Genomic DNA, 26,279 nt, shown 5'->3' with positions numbered 1-26,279 from the left:
AGAGTTCATTCCTCCTCTCAACAAGAAGCTAATATGCGACGTTTCATATTGTTCTACCACTGTCAAACTTTTGAGAATCCATGCTCGAATCTGTGATTATTTAAAGAGCATTGATGTGTCTTGGGAGCAATGGGTCGAGTTTTTCTATAGAGGGCCAAAGATTTTCGAAGGCGTAAAAGAAGTCTCCTCTTCTAGGACCTCAAAAAAGTTTAGCCAAAGCAAAACTATCAAACGTTTTGACATTCATTCTATTCCCTTGGAAACCTCGAAAGAATGTGGTCTTGCAACATTTTTGTCCTTATGGCTAAGTCGTTTTGTATCTCCTTATCAAGGTTTTAACATTAGACCCGAAGCATTTTATATGGCTTCACTTATGGCACATGGAACCAGAGTATCCCTTGCACCCTCTATTCTTGGTTACATTTATCGCACTTCATATAATTCGCCATACATTTTCATGAACAAGGCCGGTGTTTTTCTCCTATACATTATCTGATAGGTTGGTTGGCCGAGCATTTTCGTGATCTTTTATAGCGGTCGCACAACAAGAAAAAAAGGGCTTTTACTTCGATTTTTAAGCTGGATTTACTTCGGTTTTTGCTAAAATTCACAACTGTAGTAGTTTGGAGTGAAGTAAAAAGTAGTTAAAAACTGAAGTGAAAAATAGGCTTTCTACTTCGGTTATTATGTAAAAACCGAAGTAGAAAGTTGGGATTCTACTTCGGTTTTTACATAATAACTGAAGTTGAAAGTGGGGTACGCTTACTTGCTGGGCACTTTCTACTTCGGTTATTATGTAAAAACCAAAGTAGAAAGCCCCCCCCCCCCCCCCCCTCTTTTTTTAATAATTATTTCTAATTATTTTTAAATGGCTCAATTCTATTTTTATTTTTTCCCTTTTTTTTTTAAATAGTCTAATTATATGAATTTATAGTTATATATATTTACAATTTCAATTGGTTTATTTTCATTTAATTTATAACAGAAATAAAATCACAAAATATATGCACTTAAAATTAAAATTCTTATAAAATTAAATATTTATACATTCACATAATTGTTAAGTAGAATAACATAATCATTCATATATACATTCACATAATTGTAGTTAAGTAAAATAGCATAAACATTTATATATACATTCACATAAAACTAAAGGTATGTATAAACAAAATAGCCTTACTAATAAATTTAAGTCATCAATCGGCTTAACTATTCTTGTTGGATTGGCAAGATGTCTTCCCGACCTTTGGCGACAATTTGGCTACTAGTAACTTTGTCATTTAGTTCATTCTACGAAACAAACAAATGATAGATTAAATTAGTAACTTGTAACAACACTTAAAAAAATTTCCTACTTTGCTTTAAAACACTTACAACTCATTCTTCAATTTTTTTGTCCAAATTATCTTCGACAAGAATCTTCTTCATTTCTCGCGCTCTTATCCAAATTTCATATCCCTCTACATCTCCCACTCCTAGTTCTTTTTTCTAGGACATCCAACATAATTGAAGTTTAATTATTAAATTTTTCTAAGTCTAACAAAATTTCGGCAGCATAACAACTGCATTTTAACATCTCCAAAAATTTTAAAACCTATAAATAACACACAAAATATCTTGACATAGTGTGCGAATTGAAAAAGGAAAACAATTAATAAAATCTATAAAAAAAATTGGCAGAGTTTCCTTTGTTTTTGTAGCATATCCCAATTTTATAATTATATATAAATTCAACACAAAATCAACACACATAATTCCATCCTTATATCACCGCCAACAACAAATATCCCATAACCTACTTCACTAAAGTAAAACATGCATGATTTAACACTAATTTTATAAATAAATATTGCAATAATAATAAATAAAATTTAAAGATTACTCACATCCAATATTACTCTTGAACTCACCCAAAATCAATATCAAATTGGCAACTAAATCAACAACCCTATTAAAAAGGTTAAACAAAAACAAATAAAAACCAATTACATAATTAATTAAACTAGTTACATAATCATCAAACAACATATCAAGCTAGCTAGTTATAGAAAATAAAAAACAAATGTCACTAATAATCCAAACATTTCAAGTTCTAACATTGGCAACAACGTTACCTATTGAAGCTATGTTTAGAAATTTAAATAGCAAGTCACAACAATTTTTAAATTTTACTAATATATATGTAATTAATAACATTATATAAAATAACAAAATAAATAAAAAAATATAACACAAATATACTAAAAAATAAGTATCAAATTCAGAATAATATAAAAAAAGTAACAAAAACAAAGTTTTAAGGTAACAAACCTTCTTTGATGCTCAAAATAACCTCTAAATCAATATTAGTAACTCTAAAGCCTATATATAATAAACACATTATATCTATAAGAAAAAATTCTGCAAATAATATAGAAAATAAAAAAAATCATATAAACAAAGATTTAGTAATTCATACATTTTTTGAAGCTCAAGAACACATTTTAATGTAAGAAAATCAGTCAAAGTTCAATAACAATACCCATTTTCGAACCATAAAAATACCCACACCCAAAGTCTTTATTTTCTCCCTCAAAAATAAAAATAGAACTAATATTTCTGTTTTTAAGTAATAAGAAAAGTGCTTTCAAATGGTAAAAGAAAAACATAAAAATGAGTATATTTAGTGAAACCCTTATGGGAGTACGACAACAATGAAGGTTTTCTGGGTTTGGCGTTTGAGATTTTTGCTTTAGAGAGACGAATGAGGCGCGGGAGCTATATATTAAGGGAAAGTACCCTTTCTACTTCGACTTTTATATAAGAACCGAAGTAAAAGTCTTCACGACCGTGTTTGGTTTGCTCCACTTTTCAATTCGGTTTTTTCATAAAAACCGAAGTGAAAAACCCCAATATAGTGTGCAAACTAAACATAACTCTTGTCTATTTTCTATTTTAACATCGTTTTTTTTAAGAAACCGAAGTAATAGCCTATTTTTATATACTACCATTCCCAAAAGCGAAGTAAAAACTCATTGAAAGACTTTTACTTCAGTTTTTTATATATTCTATAGGTAAAAAATGAAGTAAAAGCCTATATTTTTAATAGTGTCGGGGTCTTATTGAGAATTCCCCTCATTTGAGCAACTATTGTGGAGTTCCTGCTAAATTTCGAACTCTGAATGGGGCTAGGTATATTTTGTGAGAAGAAAATTATGCTATTCACCAGCCATATTATTTTCCTTCAGAAGAAGATCACAACTGTTTGGATAATGAGGACTTGTCTGATGAGAGTTATTGATGTCAATGTGCTCATCTATGTTACCTAAGAGTGTGGGCAACGATGTGTATATGGAACCATACTATCCCAAGATTTTAAACTACATGAGACATCATAAATCCCAAAATGTCTTCTCATTTTCTTCCTTCGATTGAGATATATTTGAGATTTTTAGTAAGTTTTTCTCATTTCAATCGCTGCAACATTTACATTAATTCTAATAATTTTTTGAAGATTTATAATAAAAGCTTAAGTCTATTTTACATCTCACTTTAAAAACAATTAATTTTTTTTTTAAAAAAAAGTCTATTTTAATTAAAAAAAAAACGTTGATATTTTGATATTGTTTAAGATTTCAACAATAATTTTGAGATTGTGAGTGGTATATAAAAAATGTCCCATCCTTGTAATATGGAACTAGTCATTAATTTAAAAAACATTATTCATAATTTATTTCCCTTCATCTACATGGTAGTTTTTTTCTAATAGTTTTCTTTGTGGAAGTCAAATTTGGTGGTAAATTTCCGTGACATCTCTTGGGATAGCCTTTTTATGTCGTGGCCCAATGCAGGTGCACCACAATAAAATACACCTGCGACAAAATAAAAACCAAAAGCACCGTAATTATACATTGACAAAACAATAGCAAAATAAACATTATTAGTTTCTATTTCTCCCACATGTGAGTTCTCACATCACACATATACTGAAGTTCTATATTTTATCAAAATGTTGATTGACATTCTTACTTTTATAGTTGTTTTGAAACTGTTTCAAGAGTTTGACTGTTTATGATCAGTTGGGTTATTAAATACCCTTTAAAAAGTATTGGTCGATCGATTCTTGAACAACTAATTCGAAGGATAATATTATATAAAATTTTGTTTAATTTACAAAAAGTCTAATAAAATTTCATAATATAAAAAAACCTAAAACTAAAACAAACGACTACAACAAAAAAAAAAAAAAAACCCGGCCAATAAAATAAAATCATATGATTGATGGCTGATGCACCCTTAAACAAAATATATAATATATTGAAGTTTGTGAATTGAGACTGTATATATATATATATGATAATTATTTTATAGGGCTTCTCTTTAAGTCCTACCGATAGGGCTTTCAGTGTTTCTCGACCCGTAAATAGTTTTATAGGGGCTTCACTTTAAGCTCTACTGGTAGGGCTCTCAGTGTTCTCGACCTTTGAACAGTTTTCAGCATGATTTTTTTTATGACCGTGTATATTGTAGCTATTTAGAGCATCAGCGTGATTTTCAGAAAATTCTGAATAGTTTACAGTACCGAAAACTTTGTTGAAATATGTTGCACGCGTGACTAATTTTTTTTATGCGCGTGGAAAGCAATATGTTTGAACCTAGTTTTCGGTACTGTAAACTATTCGAAATTTTCTGAAAATTTGCAGGATACTCTAAATAGCTACAATATACACGGTCATAAAAAAAATCGCGCTGAAAACTGTTCACGGGTCGAGAAACACTGAGAGTCTTACCGGTAGAGCTTAAAGTGAAGCCCCTATAAAAGAATTGTCATATATATCCTGGTTAGAACGATTTGGAAATCCACCTTGATATAAATATACACTAACTAAAAATAACATGCAATAATTAAATTTTTATTAATAATTTATATAATTATTAATTATTTTTATCAAATTTATATTAATTTTATATAAATTTTGAAATAAATATTATGTTTTAATTAAATAATTTATTTATTTTTGTTTAAGTTTATGTTTTTTGAATTTTTGAATTTGAGAGTCACAACAAGAAATTATATATTATATGATATTATAAGTAGATTTTAAATTTAAGTTTCTTACTATTTTTTTAAAAACAATTTGTGGCTAATTCACAGTATATTATATTATATGTTTAATATGATATAATTATAATAAGTGAGTTTAAGTTTTATTAAATTTTATTTAAGTTATAAAACATATGAATTTATTATTTTTAAATAATTATCAATGTAAAATATCTCAAAAATATTATATTTTAATTTGTTTGATTATTTATTATTTTAAAATAATTATCATTGTAAAATATCTTAAAAATATCCTATTTTAATTTGTTTAATTATTTATTATTTTTAAATAATTATAATTGTAAAATATCTCAAAAAATACTATTTTAATTATTTATTTTATTTAAGTTTAAGTGTTTGAATATAATAATATTATGTTAAATATAAGAATATTCTATTAAAGTTAACACTAAAAAAATAAAAAACTGTTAAAACCAATAAGTTTTGTTATCTACACACTTATTATATAGAAGATATATAATAGAAACAAAGTTGTTAACATTGTTTCTAATTTTAATAAAAACGGTTTCACTATTTTTTAAATATATATAATATAATAAATTATAGTTATATAGTATATATAAATATTTATATCAATAATTTCTACATATATGACATCTATGCACAACGTTGACAAAAATATATATTTATATGACACATATATATAAAATACAATAATATTTAAAAATAAATCAATAATAGAAATAAAATAATAACAAAAAAAGTCATAGTGTAGACAGTAGTATATATGCATCCACTATTTTTTAGTTTCTAATGTATCTCTCAATGTCCTTTGGTGAATTTGATGAAGAAAAAAAACTTCAATCACTTAAAAAAAAAACAAACTACCTCACAAATTTATAAGATAAAAAATAATAATATGTATGTCTTTATTATTTTTAAATAAATATGATTTAATTATTTAAATTATCATAAAATATCTTAAAAATATCATATTTTTATTAATTAATTTATTTATTTATTTTTGTTTAAGTTTATGTCTATTCTAGTTTTTGAATTTGGCAATGACAGCAAAATGTTATATATTATCTATTTAATATAATGTTAAGTTTGAGTTTAATTAAATTTTAATTAAGTTAAAAAAATACAAATTTTTATTATTTTTAAATAATTATCATTGTAAAACATCTAAAAAAATATCTTAATTTAATTTGTTTATTTATTTTATTTTGTTTAAGTTTAAGTCATGTTTACAATCTCTTATTAAATATAAGAATATTCGATTAAAGTTAACGGAAAATAATAAAAAATAGTTAAAACCAATAATTTCCGTTATTTTACACACTTTTTATATATAGAATATATAAATAAGTAACGTGTATGTTTGCTTAATTTTATTATAAAATTTATTAATTATTTTTTATTAAATTTTTATTATTGTCATATAAATTTTAAATAAATAAACAATATTATATATAAAAAAATTAAACTAAAATATTGTTTATTATTAAAAAAATGATATAAACAATATTATATATAAAAAATGATATAAACATTTTAAAAGAAAAATTAAAATAAAATATTTTTTATTATTTTAAAATATATATAATATGATAACTTTTCAAATATAAATGATAATATTTTTAATTAAAAAATTAAAATTATGTATTATATATTATATATTAGGGAACAACTACACTGCATCCTTTGTTTTTGCAACACCGATGCATCATTTTTCTATTTTGGCACCTAGATAGATATAATCCCAACTTTTTTTTATATGATGATGTACATTGTAGGTATTTAGAATATCCTACAAATTTTCAAGAAATTCTGAATAGTTACGAAGTCGAAAACAGAGTTCAAATTGTCAAATTTTACACGCATACACAAAAAAATAGGCACGAGTGCAACAACAGTTTAGACCTTGTTTCGGTACTGTTGACGCCGTTTTTCGTCAACCGTGAAAGAAGAGCACGTAAACAACAAACAGTGATGGCCAATATAAATATGATAATACAAAACACAAATTTTACGTGGTTCAGCAGTTAAATCTGCCTAGTCCACGAGTCTTTGTTATTAAACTCAAGAAGATCTCTAAAAATTCTTCAAGTATGAATTCTTCAGAGTTTTCTCTCCAGATTCAGAGATTCGGCATTTTACAATGGTGCATGACCTCTCTATTTATAGAGAAGATTGCAGAATACTATCTCACATATTTTGGGTAGTTACTCTTTTTATGCAAATAAATCAAATGGCCTTAAATGCCTGTAATCCGATATAAAAGGAAACGTCCCCTGAAGACTAGGGGGTGTATAACTAATCAAATAATATCCCATGATTTTAGGGGATTTACAGTAATAAATGTAGATCACGTCCCTTATACACAACACTTTAAGATTGTACGCCCTGGTTTTCCCAAGGGCTGTTTAGCAGGGCGAGCCTCGGACTAAACCTGATTTAGTCCGAGGCTCCTGCAGGCCGGAGGCTCTATTTCCAGGACAGGCCCTTGTCAGCTCGAGGGGGTCCTGTTTCCAGCTCGCATTTGTTGCCCCAGGAGCTGAGAATGACATCCGAAGGCCACGGACGGAGAAGCTCGGGTTATGAATTGCTCCAGTCGCGAGCTTCTCAGGAAGCTCCGACCCTATGGGAAGTCAACACGCAAGATAAACGTGCATATTCCTGCCATCACGTGTCCGATATCCCCCTGACTTCTCGGACACGCAGCAGGAACGTGCGTATTCAGACACCCACGGACGGGTTGGGCCGTGCGGCCCATTATCTCCTTCCATACTGATTAGACCACACTTGTGTGTCAGGTTTAGGAATTAATCATGAATGTCACAGACTTGATATGACAAATGGTAAGGTCACGGGATGACCTCCCTACCAACTTCCAGGTGCCTTCTCCTATAAATAAGGAGACCCTGGGAGTTGATAGGGGTTGGAAAAAAAATAGTCTTTGAAGAACTATATACTTTGTAAACCAAATACCCAGAGAATATCAATAATATTGACTAGTGGAGTAGAAGGATTTTAACCTTCGAACCACTTAAAAACGTGTCTTGAGTCACCTAGTTCGGGCACAAAGATTTCATATCTGCGACGGTTCTACTTTTAGTACTAATCTCTTTCTCTTCGTCTCTTAATTATCTGTTGCCGAAGAACCGCGTCAACAGTTTGGTGCTTTCATTGAGAGCAAGTCCGATTAGTACTACCACAAACATCCAACTATGGTGACCACTCGATCCAGGCATGGCAACGAGACAGAACAGCATGATGGGCAGGAGGCCCACCAGGTTGCCCTCCCTGATGAGCAAGATCCCGAAGTCCAGCAGAGGCCAGGGAAGCATCCGGCGGGCCAAGACGACACTGGTAGTTCAGCGCCCCGGCCGCCTAATCCGAATCCATGTTATTACACTGCGGTGGAGATGGAGAATGCTCAGCTGAGGAACCAGTTAGCAGCAGCTGGTCAGCAAATCCAGGATATTCTGAGCCGACTACCCCCTCTCACAACCAACGGTAACGTTGGAGAGAGGCAAGGCGAGGCTCCTAAGTCTCGCCGGAGTAATCGATCCAGGCATAGCCGTTCGGGTAGACTTCCTACAGCCAACTCCACCCCTTCATCACACCATCAGGAGGCAAGCCTCAGGGAAATGCCTCGGGCCAGACAGCAGCAGTACAGCCGCTCGGTAAGGGCGTCAACCCCTAGTTCTCAGCCTTCCTCGAGGGCGCCCAGAAGAGATCGAGGAAATTCCCGGAGAAGGGCCAAGGAGAGCCAGAGACGTCAGTCCGTCCCCGAAGGACATCCAGTTCCTCGTCCAGCTCGCCCAGCGCGGGACCAGCAAGCTGGCAGGGCCGAGAGGCCCCCACCAAATTTATTCCGACCAGACGGTACCAGGATCGCCTCCCCGGTCAGGCATCCTCCTTCTCCCATCAGATATCCGTCTCCTCAACCCGTCAGAGACATCCCGACCTACGGAAATAGTAGAAGAGACCCGCCATCAGCCGGGCCCTCCCGGCGCAGCAGGATGCCGGGGGAGGGATCAGGTCGGGGTCGCCAAAGACGCACCCCGAGCCTGTCCAGCAGGAGTCACTGGACCGGTAGTACACGGAGTGATCTCTCGGGAGGAGATCTGCGCCAGCGACTAAGTTCAGCACAAAGTCACCATACTACCCAGGGAGGCGACCTTCGAGATCGCCTCAACTCTCACAGAGAGAATCAAGTTAGGGATGGTAGCCAGGCCCGCTCAGTTGGGGTCCGATCCGAAGTACGTAACGGCGGGAATGCCCCAAATGACCTATCTCAAGATAGGAGGGGCAACAACCCACCTAATATGTACAACGGGTCTGGAGCTGTTGAACAGCCCCGGAATAACCCAGGATCTCAGGACAAAACCCTAGAGCGTTTAACTCAGATGGAGGAGCTGATGAAGAAGCTCCTATCGGAAAAGGAAAAAGACGAATATGACTCAGGGGATGAGATGGAACTCTTCGCCCCCAATATAGCAGCAACGGCATACCCTTCTGGCTTTCGTATGCCCCACTTGTCAAAGTTCAACGAGGATGGAGACCCGTCTGACCACTTAGGGATGTTCAACACCCTAATGATGGCCCATAACATCGGACCGGAGCTTCGTTGCTTGATCTTTCCTTCCACCCTAACTGGACCTGCCAGGCAGTGGTTCAAGCAAAGTAAAAGGCAGTCAATCAGCTCCTGGAAGACCTTTTCGGCTGACTTCAAGAGGGCATTCCGCGCCTCTCAGGCCGCCCGAGTCCAGGCCGACTCCCTAGCTAACGTGAGACAGCAACCTGGTGAGACGCTGAAAGCCTACTTGAGCAGATTTGCAAATGTCGCTGCTCGAGCCAGAGACGCTGACGATAGCTCCAAACTCATGGCCATGAGGACCGGGATCCTAGTCGGCGGAGATCTGTGGAAGGATATTCAAAGGAGGGGGGTCAGCTCGATTAGTGAATTCCTTAACAGAGCCCAAGAGTGGATAAACTTGGAAAAAGCGGAAGCTTCAGCCGCAGGGGCCAGCCAGGTCCCCGAAAAGCCCGTTGGGACGGGAACAGAGATCGTAGTGGCGACTCCCGACGTCGCGCAGAATAACCAGCCCGGTGGCGGCAAAAGAAAAGGAAATGGTGAAAACAGCCAGCACGGTCAAAAGAAGAATAAGTCTGTGGATAAATTCAAGCCCGTGTTCACAGCGTATACCGAGCTCACCCAGACCAGAGAGAATATTTTCCTGGCCAACGCTACGCGAGTCCCCTGGAAGAGGCTGGAGCCATTAAAACACCCTAAGGGAAAGAGAGACGCTTCCAAATTCTGCCGTTTTCATAACGACGTCGGGCACAATACCGACGATTGCAGGCACCTCAAAGATGAAATTGAGACTCTAATCCGAGCAGGTCCATTGGCGCAATACTCGCGAAACAGGGTCCCGGCAAGTCGACCCGCTCCGGAGGTCCCAGCCAATCAGTCCAGACCTCGGGTAGATCAGGATGTCCTTCCCCCCGCGGTCGAGGGGGAGATCTCCACCATCTCTGGAGGACCACACATGGCTGGCACGAGTAGAGGCGCCCAGAAGAGGTATGTGAATGAGTTGAAGGCCCACAATGGAGCGGAGTTCGTCCCAGAACAGCGTCAATCAAAACAACAAAGATTAGAGAAACAACTGATTATCTTCGTGGAGGAAGACGCAAGCCATGTCCAATTCCCTCATAACGATCCCTTGGTCGTAGCAGTCCAGCTCGCCAACCGGAGAGTAAGGAGAGTGTTAGTGGACAATGGAAGCTCGGTGAACCTCCTATTCCGGTCCACCTTAGAAAAAATGGGTCTGACCGTCTCCGAGCTGAAGGCAACCTCGATGATGGTGTATGGTTTTTCAGGAGAAGGATCAGCAGCGATAGGGATGATTGAGCTGGTGATCACCCTAGGAGACGAGTCCTGAGCAGTGTCCAAACTACTCGAATTCGTAGTCATTGATTGCTCCGCTGCTTACAACGCCATTTTGGGCCGACCTACGCTCATTGCTTTCGAGGCTATCACTTCCGTCCGGCACCTCGCCATGAAATTTCCTACTTCGACAGGGATCTGCACTATCAAGGGCGATCAGCTCGCTGCCAGGGAATGCTACAGCATTTCCATGAAGGGAAAATCTAAACCCGGGCAGGTGACGATGGCCGTTCAGGACGAAGAGGAATCTCGGGGACCCAAGGCGGCTCCCGAGATTGAAAAACCTCAGATTTCCGAAGGCGAAAAGCTCATCCTAAGCGAGGACATTGACCCCCGAGTAGGCGAGGACAAGTCCGAGCTCCGAGCTATTGAAGAGCTCGAGGAGGTAAGCATCGATGAGCAAAACCCGTCACGGACGGTTAAGCTCGGAAAGAACCTCTGCGATAGAAGAAAGGCGGAGCTAACTACGTTTCTGAAGAAAAACCTGGACGTATTCGCATGGTCGCACGAGGACATGATAGGGATCAGTCCGAGCGTAATCATGCACACGCTCCACCTAGACAAAAGCGTCCCTGCCAAGTCTCAAAAGCAGAGGCGTTTAGGGACAACCCGAGCCGAAGCCCTTGAAGAAGAAGTGGCCCGGCTCAAAAAGTGTGGCTTTATCCGCGAAGCCAAATTTCCCATTTGGGTTGCCAATCCCGTGTTAGTTCCAAAGCCCAATGGGAAGTGGCGGACCTGTATCGACTTTTCCGACCTGAATAAAGCCTGCCCCAAGGATTGCTTTCCATTACCGAGGATCGATCAACTGGTGGATGCCACGGCGGGGCACGAGCTCATGTCCTTCATGGACGCGTACTCAGGCTACAATCAAATCGCGATGAATCCAGCAGACCAGGAACATACCAGCTTCATGACCCCGACTAATGTCTATTGCTATAAGGTCATGTCGTTCGGTCTTAAGAATGCCGGGGCTACCTACCAAAGGCTGGTAAATAGAATGTTCGCGGACCAGATCGGGAAAAACATGGAAGTGTACGTTGATGATATGCTTGTCAAGTCAAATATTGCCAGCAACCACGTCGCCGATCTGGAAGAATGCTTTAACATACTGCGAGAATATGGCATGAGGCTCAATCCTCAGAAGTGCACTTTCGGCGTCGCATCGGGGAAATTCTTGGGTTTCATAGTCAATACCCGAGGAATCGAGGCAAACCCCGACAAGATCAAGTCACTGCTCGAGCTTCCTTCCCCCCGGTCGCGGAAAGATTTCCAAGGCCTCACAGGAAGAGTGGCAGCACTGAACCGGTTCATTTCCAAATCGACCGATAAGTGCTTGCCCTTCTACAACCTGCTCTGGGGAAACAAGAAGTTCGAATGGACAGTAGAATGCGAAAGCGCATTCCTCGACCTAAAAGCGCACCTGGCTGAACCGCCTGTGCTATCAAAGCCCAAGGTAGGAGAACCTCTTTTCCTCTACATGGCCGTAACTGAGGACGCAGCTAGTGCCGTTCTGGTGCGAGAAGAGGACCAGGCTCAGAAACCGGTTTATTACATCAGCAAGAGACTCCTCGGAGCTGAGTCAAGGTACCCATTGATGGAAAAACTAGCGTTCTGCCTAATCACGGCCTCGCGAAAACTCAGGCCATACTTCCAGTCCCACTCTGTACACGTCATGACCGATCAGCCTCTAAGGCAGGTTTTGCAAAAGCCTGAAGCCTCGGGATGCTTGCTAAAGTGGGCAGTCGAACTCAGTCAGTTCGAGATTTTCTATACTCCCCGAACTGCCATAAAAAGTCAAGCCTTGGCCGACTTCGTGGCAGAATGCGTGGGATTCCATGAGATTCCATCAGAAGACTCACCTCAGGTCGCCTCCTCAAGTTCATCGTGGAAGATCTTCGTTGATGGCTCATCTAACGAGAACGGCTTCGGGGCCGGAATCATTCTGATATCCCCAGAGGGGCATAGATTCCACTCGGCGCTAAGGTTTGGGTTCAAGGCATCTAACAACGAGGCAGAGTATGAGGCCTTATTAGCTGGACTTAGGATAGCTAGCGAGCTAAAGGCGAGCTCTGTCCAATGCTTCAGCGACTCCCAGCTCGTGGTGAATCAGGTTCTAGGCGAGTATCAGGCGCGGGGTCCCAAGATGGCCGCCTATTTGGCAAAGGTAAAGTCCGAATTGTCTGCGTTTGGGCGAGGGTCGATCGAGCAGATACCTCGGGAGCAGAACGCCAACGCAGATGCTCTCGCCAAGCTCGCCACCTCGGGAGAGACAGAAACCCTGGGGTTGGTGCCAGTTGAGTTCTTGAAGAAACCTAGCATAGACGGAGGTCAGGCAGATATTGAAATGATTGACATCAAGCCGACCTGGATGACTCCCATTATTGAGTACCTCGTCGAGGGCAAGTTACCCGAAGGGCGCAACAACGCACGACGAGTCCTTTATCAAGCTCCGAGGTATACGCTAGTCGAAGGGGTGCTGTAACGACGTGGGCATTCATTACCTCTCCTCCGGTGCGTTCTTCCAAGCGAAGCGAAGGCCATCCTGCAAGAAGTTCATGAAGGATTCTGCGGAGATCACACTGGGGGGCAAAGCCTGGCCTTGAAGATCCTCCGGCAAGGTTATTACTGGCCGACTCTGTCCAAAGACTCGATCTCATATGTAAAAAAGTGCGACAAGTGTCAGCGGTTCGCTGTGGTTGCCCGAGCTCCTCCGACCGAGCTAAGAATGATTTCATCTCCCTGGCCATTTGCCGTTTGGGGGATAGATCTAATAGGCGCCCTGCCCACCGGAAAGGGCGAGGTCCGTTACGCCGTGGTAGCCATTGACTACTTCACCAAGTGGGCCGAAGCAGAACCGTTGGCGACAATAACATCAAAAAAGGTGCTAGATTTCGTGGTTAAAAGCATCATATGTCGATTTGGCCTACCTAAAAAGATCGTCTCCGACAATGGTACTCAATTTGACAGCGATCTGTTCACCGAATTTTGCGAAAGGCACGGAATTGTGAAAAGCTTCTCGTCCGTGGCCTATCCCCAGGCGAACGGCCAGGTCGAGGCTGTCAATAAAACTCTGAAGGTGAGCCTCAAGAAAAGGCTAGATGAGGCAAAGGGGATCTGGCCAGAACAGCTCCCCCAAGTTCTGTGGGCCTATAGGACCTCACATCGGACTCCCACGGGTCACACTCCTTTCTCCCTAACCTTTGGGAGTGAAGCAGTCCTCCCCGTGGAGGTGAAGGTCCTGTCACATAGGGTCCAGTCCTACGACCAAGACGGGAACCACGAACTCCTATGCCATTCCTTAGACTTAGTGGATGAAAGGCGAGAGGATTCACAACTCAAGCTCGCCCATTATCAACAGAAGATCACTCGCTACTTCAACACTAAGGTCAAAAGACGTGCCTTTGGCGTCGGTGATTTGGTCTTGAGGAGAGTTTTCCTGGCCGGGAAGGATCCCAAAGATGGGGTTTTGGGACCAAGCTGGGAAGGACCATACCAGGTCATCGAAGTCATCAAAGAGGGAACTTATAAGTTAGCTCGACTTGGTGGAGGGGCGGTCCCGCGGACTTGGAATGCTATCCACCTAAAGAAATACTATCAATGATCCATTTGTAAGGCCTAGAAGGTCACCTTCCATGTATAAATAAAAATCAAATGTTTCTCTTTATTTGCAAGTGTAATTTTAAAGTAACCACGAAAGACCCTTTCCCAGTTACTGGGGGGCATATGGTACCTGGATATAACCAGGTCTCCTTAACGACTTAGGTGTTAATTTTTATCTATGGATAAGAGTTATCACAAACTAAGTCCTATCCTGGTTTTAACCAGGTCACAAAACTTAGAAGTTAACTAAAATTTGTTGACCGTGGTTCTTCATTAAAGAGCCCGGGATATGGATAAAAGTTGACGCGAACTAAGTTTTTTAAAATAAGTTCCTGGTTTTAACCAGGTCACAAAACTTAGAAGTTAACTAAAATTTGTTGACCGTGGTTCTTCATTAAAGAGCCCGGGATATGGATAAAAGTTAACGCGAACTAAGTTTTTTAAAATAAGTTCCTGGTTTTAACCAGGTCACAAAACTTGGAAGTTAACTAAAATTTATTGATCGCGGTTCTTCCTTAAGGAGCCCGGGATGTGGATAAAAGTTGACGCGAACTAAGTTTTCAAAATAAGCTCCTGGTCTTAACCAGGTCGTATCACAAAACTTAGAAGTTAACTAAAATTTGTTGACCGTGGTTCTTCATTAAAGAGCCCGGGATATGGATAAAAGTTGACGCGAACTAAGTTTTTTAAAATAAGTTCCTGGTTTTAACCAGGTCACAAAACTTGGAAGTTAACTAAAATTTATTGACCGCGGTTCTTCCTTAAGGAGCCCGGGATGTGGATAAAAGTTGACGCGAACTAAGTTTTCAAAATAAGCTCCTGGTCTTAACCAGGTCGTAAAACTTAGAAGTTTAACTAAAAATTTATAGATCGTGGCTCTTCTTTAAAAGCCCGGGATATAAATAACGGTTAACCCGAACTAAGTTCATAAAAACAAAGGGATGAATTGTAGCCAAATGCATAAAAATATATGTTAAAATTGCTGAGAAAATTGTCTCGAGGTGGAAACACCTCATAAAAAAAAATGTTTACAATAGAAAGTAAGAGTTCAAAAATACTTAGAAGAGAAGTTTCCTAAGCCCCATCAGTTGGCCCTTTGGAGGTCGCGGTCTCGTCCTGCTCCGCCGCGGCAGAGGTCTCTCCAGTCTCAGAGGGAGGTACCTCTTTATTTAGGCGGGCTTGGAGTTTCGGTAGCAAGAATGCCCAGAGGTCCGGCGGCATGAAAGAAAAGTCCGCATCTGGATTATGGGCCCAGCAGTGATAGAACAGGTCCTGCATGGACTGCTCCGAGACGGCCCGCTCGGCTTCCAAGGCGGCCTGGGCCTCGGTTTTGGCCACCTCGAGGTCTGTCCGCGATACGGCCAGGGAGTTTTTAAGCTCTCGGTTCTCGGAGCGGATCTTCTCTAGCTCGGCTTTAGAGGCCGCCAGCGCGTCTCTCGCTTCCTGAGCCTCCTGGAGGGCGGTCTGGCGCTCAGCTTCCAAACCCTCGAGCTGGACCTTGGTCCTAGCAATGCCTCTGTACGCGGCAGCAATGCCCTGCAAGAAAGGAAGGATAAATTAACTAACTGAAAGAAGAAGAAAAAAAAGGGGGGCGGGGGGGGGGGAGGCGGCGTGTGAATGTTGAAGCTCTAAAAGATGGGGCAATTTACCGTTAGGGTCATGTCCATCGAAGACTCCATAACTCGGACCGGGCTCGTTGTTTCGATGGCCCGGAGCTCCCTCTCGTTGAGATTGTAGAAATGGCTGACGGCATAGCTAGCCGACTCATACACCGTACCCCGGAATGCTTTGGGCATCTTCTCCAGAGCCCGGGGGTCGACCGGGATACGCACATCCGGGGCCGTCGCGGCCCGATTCCCGACCTCTATTACCCCGTCCTGGGTGGCTAATGGAGATCGTTGGGGTGGCGGTGGCATGGGCCCTGTCCTGGCAGCAGGAAGGATCGCCCCCGCGACCTGGGATGGCGGGGCCTTCTCCTTCTCCTTAGCCGGGGATTTGGTGGAGGTCCCTGCCGAGCTCTTGGACTCGCGGAGCCTTTTTAACCTCGGCCCTGCTGGGGGGTTCCCCCCGAAGACCACACCCCGCAGACTACCTCCGGGCTGAGACATCTCTTCTGCTAAGAACAAAAAACATGGTTATTACAAGGTAGCAATCATGCAGAAATAGAGAAAAGGTTTAAAGGCAATGAGTAAGCGAATACTAAGGGAGCCCTACCCCCCGAGCTGGAAGAGTCTAAAATGATTGTCTCACGAACTGGTGCAGGTTCTAGGTCCGGTTCCAACTCGGGGCTGGACTCTTCTACATACTGCCTGGTCCCCGGGGCATAGATGCCCCTCTGGAGCGCCGGCCACGTGCGTTAGTTGGTCCCATACTCCTCAAAAAGGATCGACCTAAAAGCTAGGGTGTTATCTACTACTACGGTACCCCTAGGCCGACTCTCTTGGTTGTCCAGCACGAGCTGGTCAACGCAATGGAGCAAGAGCGTGTCCAGGTCCGGATTCCTCGGGTGACGATGGACGAGCTGCCTAGGGTTGAACCTAACCAGCCGGGGGTCTGCAGTGGCCCTATCTACATTCTTAAATAAGTAAGGATTACCTTGGCCGAAGGGAACCGCGGCTGCTCCAGATCGGACCCTCTCCTCGCCCATACCCTGGGCGACCTCCAAGGTCCTCTTCCTGTTCATCACGAGAGGGACTTCGTCACCCTCCTCCTCTTCGCCTTCGTCGTCGGCAATCCCCTCCGCGATGATCGGTCTGTTGTCGCGGGCTGGGGGAGGCCCCCGAGGCCTCTTCAAATTCAAAGTTTGATTTGGGAAAATCAGCTTGCAGAATACCATCGTCTCGTCCGTCACGAGCACGCGGTAGTCTTTCTCACTGGGGGGCAAGTTCGCCAGTGTGTCGTATTGACCCCCGAGGGTCACAGACTTTTCGGTCCTCGCGTAGATGGCTACAAGGATGGTTGAAGTCAGAGGTGGAATAAGGGAAGAGCTAAAATAAGATAACCTTTAGAAGGCGGGCTAGATCAAGGATCACTTACGAGGACGGTTGAAGTAGTGATGATCGCAGTTGCGGAACCCAGTTGACATAAAAAACTGGTCCTTGAAGTCGTTCGGATGGCTCGGCAGCTCAATGATCGCTGTTGTATTAGGGAAACGGGTTAAGTAATAGAACTCGTCACCTCACCCCCGCTGGTCCGGGCTGGCTTTGAGGCAAAAGAAGTATAGAATGTCAGCAGGAGTGGGGACCTCCCACTCATGCTTTTGAAACAAATACCTCAACCCCGCCAACAGACGGTACGAGTTGGGGGGGAGCTGAAATGGGGCCAACCCCACATAATTCAGGAAGTCAGCAAAATACTGGTCCAGGGGGAGGAAGGCCCCTGCCTTGAAGTGTTCGCCGCTCCAGGCCGCGAACGACTCGTCGAGCGGCGTGCAGCTCCGCTCACCCTCCGCAGCAGGTCGGGCAATCACTGAGGCTTTCCCCAAGGGAATGTTGTGGGTGATAAAGAGTTTGGTGATCTTGGCCTTCTCGGTTAACTTCGAGACGATTCTCTCCGCCTCGAAAAACGCGTCAGGGGCCACCTCGGCCTGTTTCTCCACGGCCGGGCCAAAGTGGGGAATCGGCGAGCTGGGCATCACCGCGTTTCCTTTATCTTGTTGGGAGGCCGAGCTTCCCACGTTCTTCTGGGGCAGGTTCTTCTTCGAGGCCATCTGGTCGCCTATCGAACAAAAGAAAACACTTTAGAAAAGGCGACCCAAGCAGAAGGATGAAACAAATGTTAATTACACGGGCTGGGGTAAGCCCAGCCCGTGGAGAGTAGAACCACGCGGTTCAATGAACACGCGCCTAGGCCCCCAACAGATCCCAGATTACTCGGAATTCGTGTGTCAGGGGGCTCAGAGTAAAAATTTCCCTTGGGGGGAAAGTGTCAACAGGCAAAACGTGCAAAACCGCTTTTGATGCGTATTCCCTAAGCTACCCAGTTTTGCACCCAAAATTCCTAAAGGTCTTACCCAAAAATCATCCCTGAAGGAGCACCATGAACCCATACTCTAAGACGGCGTCCCATGGCAGGCGTGCCCTAACCTAAGAAGGGCTGTCACCCTCTGTGTTCACGCAGCTCAGAAAACCCCTGCATGTGGCTACAGTAATATTTTTTACCTAAGCTGCAGTTGCATGCTTTCAAAGTGAACAGGGTCAGAAGAACTTACAGTATATGGTTGGATGGTGAGCGAGGTTGCTGCGCTGATAGGAGCTTCGTTGGTACAGTGGCCTCCAAGGCTTTGAAGGAACTCGTACGCTTAAGCTTCGTGAACGAAGAAGATGAGAATAGCAGAGATGAGGGTTTCCTTCTTTGGAAGGTCAGAAAAAGAAGAAGGAAATTTGGGAATTTTTTGAATGATAAGGTGGCCCGTGCATGGGATGACCACCCCCTTTTTTACAAGGGAAGGATGATAAGGTGGCCCGTACGTGTAAAAGGCTCTTGGGAGACCCTCCACTCGAAATGTGAAACGACGGCTGGACAGTAGGCTAGGCCATTTAATGCGGTTCTCGTAGAGTGTACCATCGCCACCCACGGCGTTCCACGTATCAGACGCCTGCGAAAAGAATGGAATGCGAAGGGTTGTGGGGGAAGTCTAGAAGCCCCTACTGTGGTCTCCTGTATCTGACGTCATAGACCACGAACAGGAGCTTGGGGGGCAGATGTACGCCCTGGTTTTCCCAAGGGCTGTTTAGCAGGGCGAGCCTCGGACTAAACCTGATTTAGTCCGAGGCTCCCGCAGGCCGGAGGCTCTATTTCCAGGACGGGCCCTTGTCAGCTCGAGGGGGTCCTGTTTCCAGCTCGCATTTGTTGCCCCAGGAGCTGAGAATGACATCCGAAGGCCACGGACGGAGAAGCTCGGGTTATGAATTGCTTCAGTCGCGAGCTTCTCAGGAAGCTCCGACCCTATGGGAAGTCAACACGCAAGATAAACGTGCATATTCCTGCCATCACGTGTCCGATATCCCCCTGACTTCTCGGACACGCAGCAGGAACGTGCGTATTCAGACACCCACGGACGGGTTGGGCCGTGCGGCCCATTATCTCCTTCCATACTGATTAGACCACACTTGTGTGTCAGGTTTAGGAATTAATCATGAATGTCACAGACTTGATATGACAAATGGTAAGGTCACGGGATGACCTCCCTACCAACTTCCAGGTGCCTTCTCCTATAAATAAGGAGACCCTGGGAGTTGATAGGGGTTGGAAAAAAAATAGTCTTTGAAGAACTATATACTTTGTAAACCAAATACCCAGAGAATATCAATAATATTGACTAGTGGAGTAGAAGGATTTTAACCTTCGAACCACTTAAAAACGTGTCTTGAGTCACCTAGTTCGGGCACAAAGATTTCATATCTGCGACGGTTCTACTTTTAGTACTAATCTCTTTCTCTTCTTCTCTTAATTATCTGTTGCCGAAGAACCGCGTCAACAAAGATATTCAAGGTTATTATCATATATCACCAAGGCCTTATTCTCCCAGGTCTCACATCAATTTTTGAGCTAATAACATCTCCCGAGGTCACATGGTTTTCGAGATCGTACGCGCGTCAGGCTCGGAACCCATGATCCGAGGTCATCCCTGAGGACAGATGCATCTCGAGAGCTACCCTTCGAGATCGTGTGGATTTCGAGGCCACCATATTCGAAGTCGTCTCAGCTTTGCAGGCTCGATGTCTAGTCTTGGAACATACTTCAGACTTTACGAGTTCATTCGCTGCGAATCCAGCTTTCGAGACCACATTTATCATGGCTCGAAATCTGGGTATAACAGGTACCATAATCTATTATGAATTTCTTGAAAATTTGTAGAATGTTCTAGATAGCTATAATGTATACCATCATATAAAAAAATATGGTATTATAACTATTTAGGTGCCGAAATAGAAAAAAGATGCACCGGTGTTGCAAAAAAAAAGATGTGTTGTAGTCGCTCCTTATATATTATTGTTATCTTATATTAATATAAATATTTAATCTTGTATTAAATTTTATAATAATAATATATTATAATATTTGATTATATTAATAAAATATTAGGATTATATAACATTTGAATTTCTATTAATATAATTATCAAATATCTAGTTTTATATTATTATTATTATTATTATATTATTTTATAAGATTTGAATTTAAATTTATATTAATATAATTATTAAATATGTAGACTTATATTAAATATTATTATAATAATGATATTTTATAATATTTAAATTTATTTTTAATTAGTTTTAAATGTACATTTCGTTAAATATTTAGAATATTCAGTTGAAGTAAACAAACAAAAGATTGTTAAAACGGAATTTCAATTATCTATACATTTTTACATAAGGAGATGTTGACGCCGTTTTTCGTCAACTTAGAATAGAAGAACACTAAACGCAGAATTAAAAAAATCAATAAAAAAATCACACGATATTCTACGTGGTTCAGCGATTAAAATCTACTTAGTCCACAAGTCAATATTATTCAATGGAGGAATTCTCTCAAAACTATTAGAAAGCAATTTTAGCAGATTATTCCCAGTACAAATTTCAGCGTATTTACACATGAATTTCACCAATCTATTTATAGACTGGTTTACAAAATACATTCCATCTTATTTCAGGAAGTTATAATTAGAATTTTAAATAAATACAAATAAATGCATTAATTACATAATATCCCATGATAATCAAGATTCATTATCAGATTACAACAAATTCTCAAGGTATTGACGCCGTTTTTCGTCAATCAGTAAAAGAAGAGCACGTAAACAATAAACAGCAATGACCAATTAAAATATAACAACACAAAACACGATTTTTACGTGGTTCAGCAGTTAAATCTGCCTAGTCCACGAGTCTCTGTTATTAAACTCAAGATTATCTCTGAAAATTCTTAAGCATGAATTCTTCAGAGTTTTCTCTCCCCGTTCCGAATTTCCCTCCATTACAATGGTGCATGACCTCTCTATTTATAGAGAAGGTTGCAGAATACTATCCCACACATTTTGGGTAGTTACTCTTTTTGTGTAAATAAAATTAATGGCTTTAAATGCCTATAATCAGATATAAAAGGAAACGTCCCCTGAAGACCAGGGGGCATATAACTAACCAAATAATATCCCACGATTTTAGGGGATTTACAGTAATAAATGAAGATTGCATCTCTTATAGACAACACTCATAGATATTCTTGGTTTTTATCATATATCTCCAAGGCCTTAGCCTCCCAGGTTTCTCGTCAGATTTCGAGCTAATGACATCTCCCGAGGTCACACGGCTTTCGAGATCGTATGTGCGTCGAGCTCGGGACCCCTGATCCGAAGTCATCCTTGAGGATAGATGCGTCTCCGGAGCTACCTTCCGAGATCGTGAATACTTCGAGGTCACCATATTCGAGGTCGTCTCAGTCTTGTAGGCTCGATATTTAGTCCTGGAGCATACTCTAAACCTTACGAGTCCATTCGTTTGTGAATCCAACTTTCGAGGTTACATTTAACATAGCTCGAAATCTGGGTATAACATCTTGCCCCCTCAAAAGTATTTGTTCGAATTCTAAGAGAAGGAAACTTTTGAACTACTTTCTTCGGAAACCGTACCGTCATACACTTTTGAAAATGGACACGCGTCAGCTGGGTATTGCTCATTTTTTGGTACTTGAGTACCTTGGAAACATGCCCACGATCATACGTCTGCCACCTTTTCAGCGCCATCTTGTCATTGATCCCCATCCGTTGGATTTAGCAAGGATTTCATTCAACGCCCCAGATTAATCTCCCTTTTTCCATCTATATATACGAGACCCCACTCATCATCTTCTTTTTTATTTTCGTTCACCAGAAGCAAGAAAAGAGAAAGAAAGAAAAACGAAACCAGAGACCTTCCTATAAAGCTTCTATCCCGTGCATGTTTTCTCAGCCAAAGAAACAAAGAAACCCTGGTTTGTTCGAGTCCGTGAGTTCTTATTTGCAACCTCTCCTTCATTCAACAATCTCTCTGCAATCGCCATTATTGTGTAAGTATGCAATCTTTGTTTTCCATTTTGTCAGTTTTTGTTCATGTTGTTCTTGCTGTGTCTTTGTATGTACTAGTTTACATTCTTAGCATAATACGATAGGAGATTTCTATCTGATAGGCTCTTATGCTTTTTAGATTTTCAACACAGAATTTACATCACTGGTTCATACCCAGTTTTGATGTTTGAGCAAGATTCTTGTTTCCTGGGTTTTAAAATTTTAAGAGACGTTTCTTGTACACCAAGATTTCAGGTAAAAAACTTTGGCTTTGGCTAATGCACGAAACCCAAGGCTGCCTTTTCTGGTTAACCACCACTCTCTTTTCCCTGATTTTCGGGATTTTCAAAAAATTATCCACTCTCCTTCCTTTCTCGTGGAACGCACGTCCTGACTCTTTAATAAGGGTCTTAATATATAGCTTGTTTTGTTCCTAAACCCCGAGCTCGTCTTTTCGAACTCGTAATTCTTGCATGCATGGCCCTCACCATTTTTTCTTTCTCGCTAGATGTCACAGAATCTGGAAAGACGGTGGGGGTCGTTGCTGGCAATCCCTTACGAGCCAAAATCCCCGAGCCCAGAATCGTTGTTCGTTAGGAATCAACGCCGGATTCGGGAGTACTAGCTTGCACGCAAGCAGGAGGATATTCGAGCTCACTACCGCCGCCAGATAGACGAGGTCATAAAGGGGAAGAGGAGAATTCTTTGGGAGGCCCTTTATCCGAAATCCAATTCAGGACCTAGGCCGATTCCCCTCGACCCTGCACTAAAGGTCACTATTGCATACCATCTAGGAGAGCTCCAATTTTCACTAATGGGGGAACCTTCTTCCTCACAGCCGAGGAAAGAAATGTTCGACGCCGAGCACTATTGGATCTCGGTTACCTTGACTAGTCAGATAACTGACATCTTGGCCCTCCATGGCCTCGGCTTGTCAGGTTCTTTAAAGTGTCGGGCTCCGACCGACCACGAACGAAGCTGCTTCGCCCCTGGGGGCCGCGACGCCAAGGTGAAATACGCGGCATGGAGCCAGGAACACATGAGGGCGGGAGCACTGTTGCCCTTGAAGTCTTTTTTCAAGGACTTCACGGATTTCGTTGGGTTGGCTCCGTTCCAACTTAACACCAATTCTTACAGGGTGTTGTCTGCCCTGAGGTTGCTATACCACGAGCTGACGTGGGAAGGACCTTCGCCTCAAGAGATTTTATATCTCTTTTGTCTGAAAAGAAACCCCTCCCGAGCTCGGGGAGGAGATGGCTTTTATTATCTTTCGAGCTATCCCAAAGAGAAGAAGGTCTTTGAAGATCTTCCCAATCATCCGCCTGATTTCAAAAGGGCCTTCTTCTGGACAGACGGTTTTTCCCCGTCTCGGCACTACTCGTTCAGGCGGATTCGTAAGTATTCTCGTTATTTTTGTTTCTGTGCTCGGGACTTTAGCTCTTAGATCCGTACTTAGTTTAAATATGTTCTGTCTTTCAGCCAATTTTCAGCGTCCCACCCCTGACGAGACAATGAAGGGGCACAGAGAGACCCTGCTCCAACTCCCCCATGGCAGGAGGTCTCTCTTATACCTTTTACACAAGGACAGGCTCCGAAAATGCGGACTTTTGGGGGAGGGCCAGTCCACCTCTGACTGGTCCAATAAAAAGTATGAACACTGGGAGCAAGTGCCTTTGCCCACAGGCGCCCTCCCTCCGAGGAGAGAAGCAAGGTCGCCACTTCCAGTTCGCATAAGGAGTCCGCTGTCGGGGAATGAGGCTAATGACAAAGCCTCGACCTCAGATTCGGATGAAGGTAAAGCCCTTCCTACCTCGAGAATGTGGTCCCCCACCTTACTAAAACATAAACCCAATAGGTTAGTCTCATGCCCACAGGATAGATACCACTTCTACATATGGAGTTGGGTAGACGACTGTGCCCATAGGTTTGATAGTGGGCTCGGAAAGTACGACACTATGTATACTACGGACGAGGTATGGAACGGGATAGCTGTTCAGTACGGGACCAACGATTATAGGGACCTTTCAAGGTTATCACCCACATATAGGGAAGGCACTCCCCCCGCCTCCTCTGAAGACGGGGGAATTTCATGGTCCCCAAGCTCTAGCTCGGGGGAGAGTTCCAGTTAGGTTTCCTCTATCATCACTTTATAAGTCTGTGTGATACTGAAACAACTTATATGCTTTTCTCTTTTACTGACTCACACTGTGTTGTGACTTGTGCAGGCAAGATGGATTCCGACCTTGAAAACATCATCGAAAGTGGTGGCGCCAAGAGGAGCAAGCGTCCCAGAGCGGGGTCGCTGAAACTGTCTAGCCGAGCAAGGGCCCCAAGAGGTCCAAGAAAACCCCTCCTCCTGCTCCGCCGGTTTCGAGCTCCATCCCTGCGGCAACTTCCCAGGCCGGCGCTTCCACAGCGGCGCCGTCCTCGCAGGTCGTCCCCTATTTAGTGGCACCGACTTCGCTGGTCGACCCCTCCACTATGGTTGAGCCCCAACCTCCTGTGGTGGTTCAGTCATCCTTTGGTCCGCCTTCTAGAAAGACTTCTGCTTCTCGAGCTCAGAAGCTATCAGTTTCCACCCACATGGATGCATATGTGGTCGACAATGCCGCTGGGTCCCATGGGTCTACGCTGGTCTCGGATGTTATGTCCCGGATCGGCCAGAGCTTTGGCAGTCTCGAAGCTCCCCAATGGCAATGCTTGAACGATACCCAAGACTGCACTGTTCTCTATGAGAAGAGTATCGAGCTCGCTGCCGCGGTAAGTGTCCTTCTGCAGTCCTTCTTCTTGGTTATAATCACACTGACCTGGGGCTAATGATTGTTTCTTCTTTTGCCAGTCTCTTGCCTTTACTGCCCAGCTCAACTATAAGTTGAACAAAAAGATCCACTCGAGCAAGTCTCATGCCCAGGAGGCGAAGGATCTCCACCTCAAAGCAAGCGATGAACTGAAGGCAGCCACTGCAAAGCTTGATGCAGGAGCTAAGGAACGTGAGGGCATGGCCTCCGATCTCAGGAAGCTGAAAGCCAAGCTCGAGGAGCTTGAGAAGGAGAATGCCGAGCTCGCAGGTCTTAAGAAGGAAGTCACGCAACTCCAGGAGGCCAACAAGATGCTTGAAGAGGAAAAGGCTGCCACCTTTGATATCATGGAGGATGAAAAAGCTCGTCTCCTTGCTGAGTACAAAGAGAAGAAGGATTAGGCGGTTGACTCGGCCATGTACCGAATGTGGGCCAACGATGAAGATCTGGATACCAGCTTCTTAGGTCCTCACGAGGTGACACTTCTTGACAGGTGGAATGCTCGGCTTGAGAAGGAAGAGGCTGCTCGGGAGGCCGTTTCGGAGGGAGCTTAGGAGGATAGCCATGCTATTCGTCCTGAGGAGTCCGGTGCTGCTGATGCTGAGAAGGCCAAGGAGACTCCTCTTTCTTAAATTTGATCTCGGGGAAACCATCTATTGGGGCTGCGTCCCCTTATTTTTGTAATTATTTTAATTTATGCCAACGGGGCTGATACAATTTCTTTAAATATTGACTTATATATGCTTTACATTTCTTGGCTCAAAATATTTTGCACACTTTATATGGATGAATCATTTATGTTTATTTATTCATACAAACATATTGTGG

The 26,279-nt window shown here is 42.2% G+C and overlaps 1 protein-coding gene across 1 annotated transcript in view; it reads right to left on the bottom strand.

The window, feature by feature from the left end:
• Window positions 1-3,597: 3,597 nt before the first annotated feature.
• The window catches only part of LOC133797786 (respiratory burst oxidase homolog protein B-like), a 59,527-nt gene continuing 36,845 nt past the window's right edge, over window positions 3,598-26,279 (bottom strand). The window contains exon 12 of the mRNA XM_062235835.1: window positions 3,598-3,854. Within this exon, the coding sequence (XP_062091819.1) occupies window positions 3,745-3,854 (110 nt within the window). The 3' untranslated portion in view covers window positions 3,598-3,744. The remainder of the gene's footprint in view (window positions 3,855-26,279) is intronic.

The sequence above is a fragment of the Humulus lupulus genome, chromosome 8 (assembly GCF_963169125.1).
Source record: "Humulus lupulus chromosome 8, drHumLupu1.1, whole genome shotgun sequence".
Classification (NCBI taxonomy): Eukaryota; Viridiplantae; Streptophyta; class Magnoliopsida; order Rosales; family Cannabaceae; genus Humulus; species Humulus lupulus.
This window is presented reverse-complemented; position numbering and strand designations above follow the sequence as displayed.